The sequence below is a fragment of the Galeopterus variegatus genome, unplaced genomic scaffold (genome assembly GCF_000696425.1).
Source record: "Galeopterus variegatus unplaced genomic scaffold, G_variegatus-3.0.2 Scaffold1448, whole genome shotgun sequence".
In the NCBI taxonomy this organism is placed as follows: domain Eukaryota; kingdom Metazoa; phylum Chordata; class Mammalia; order Dermoptera; family Cynocephalidae; genus Galeopterus; species Galeopterus variegatus.
Genome location: NW_007727559.1, coordinates 43,662 through 43,949, shown reverse-complemented (window position 1 = coordinate 43,949; position 288 = coordinate 43,662). Strand labels below are relative to the sequence as shown.

The following is a 288-nucleotide window of genomic DNA, read 5'->3' as shown; positions in this document are numbered from 1 at the left end:
AAAAAAAAAAAGTCAGAAAAGAGAAGTCCATGTTGATTCCCCATAGTTAATTTTAGCTTTTCATACATACCTCCAGCATATAACTTCATGCTATTCATATAAACTGCAAGGTTTTCTGCTACCGAAGTAACTAAGGCATGATTGTGCTGAAGTTGGTTGATTAAGTCACAACGATAAAATACGTGGGGACTTTGCTGAGTTCGACTGAAATGAGAAGAACTTAACAGCATAATTAGGCAAATGAAAACTGCTGAGATTAAGAGTTTAGAGACTAAATTCTAGTGATTA

General features: G+C 34.4%; 1 protein-coding gene across 1 annotated transcript in view; it reads right to left on the bottom strand.

Annotated features, from left to right (window-relative positions):
• LOC103593949 (probable ubiquitin carboxyl-terminal hydrolase FAF-X) overlaps window positions 1-288 on the bottom strand; it is a gene marked incomplete at its 5' end in the record, with an annotated part of 125,525 nt that overhangs the window by 91,717 nt on the left and 33,520 nt on the right. The window contains 1 exon segment of the mRNA XM_008577090.1: window positions 71-204. Within this exon segment, the coding sequence (XP_008575312.1) occupies window positions 71-204 (134 nt within the window).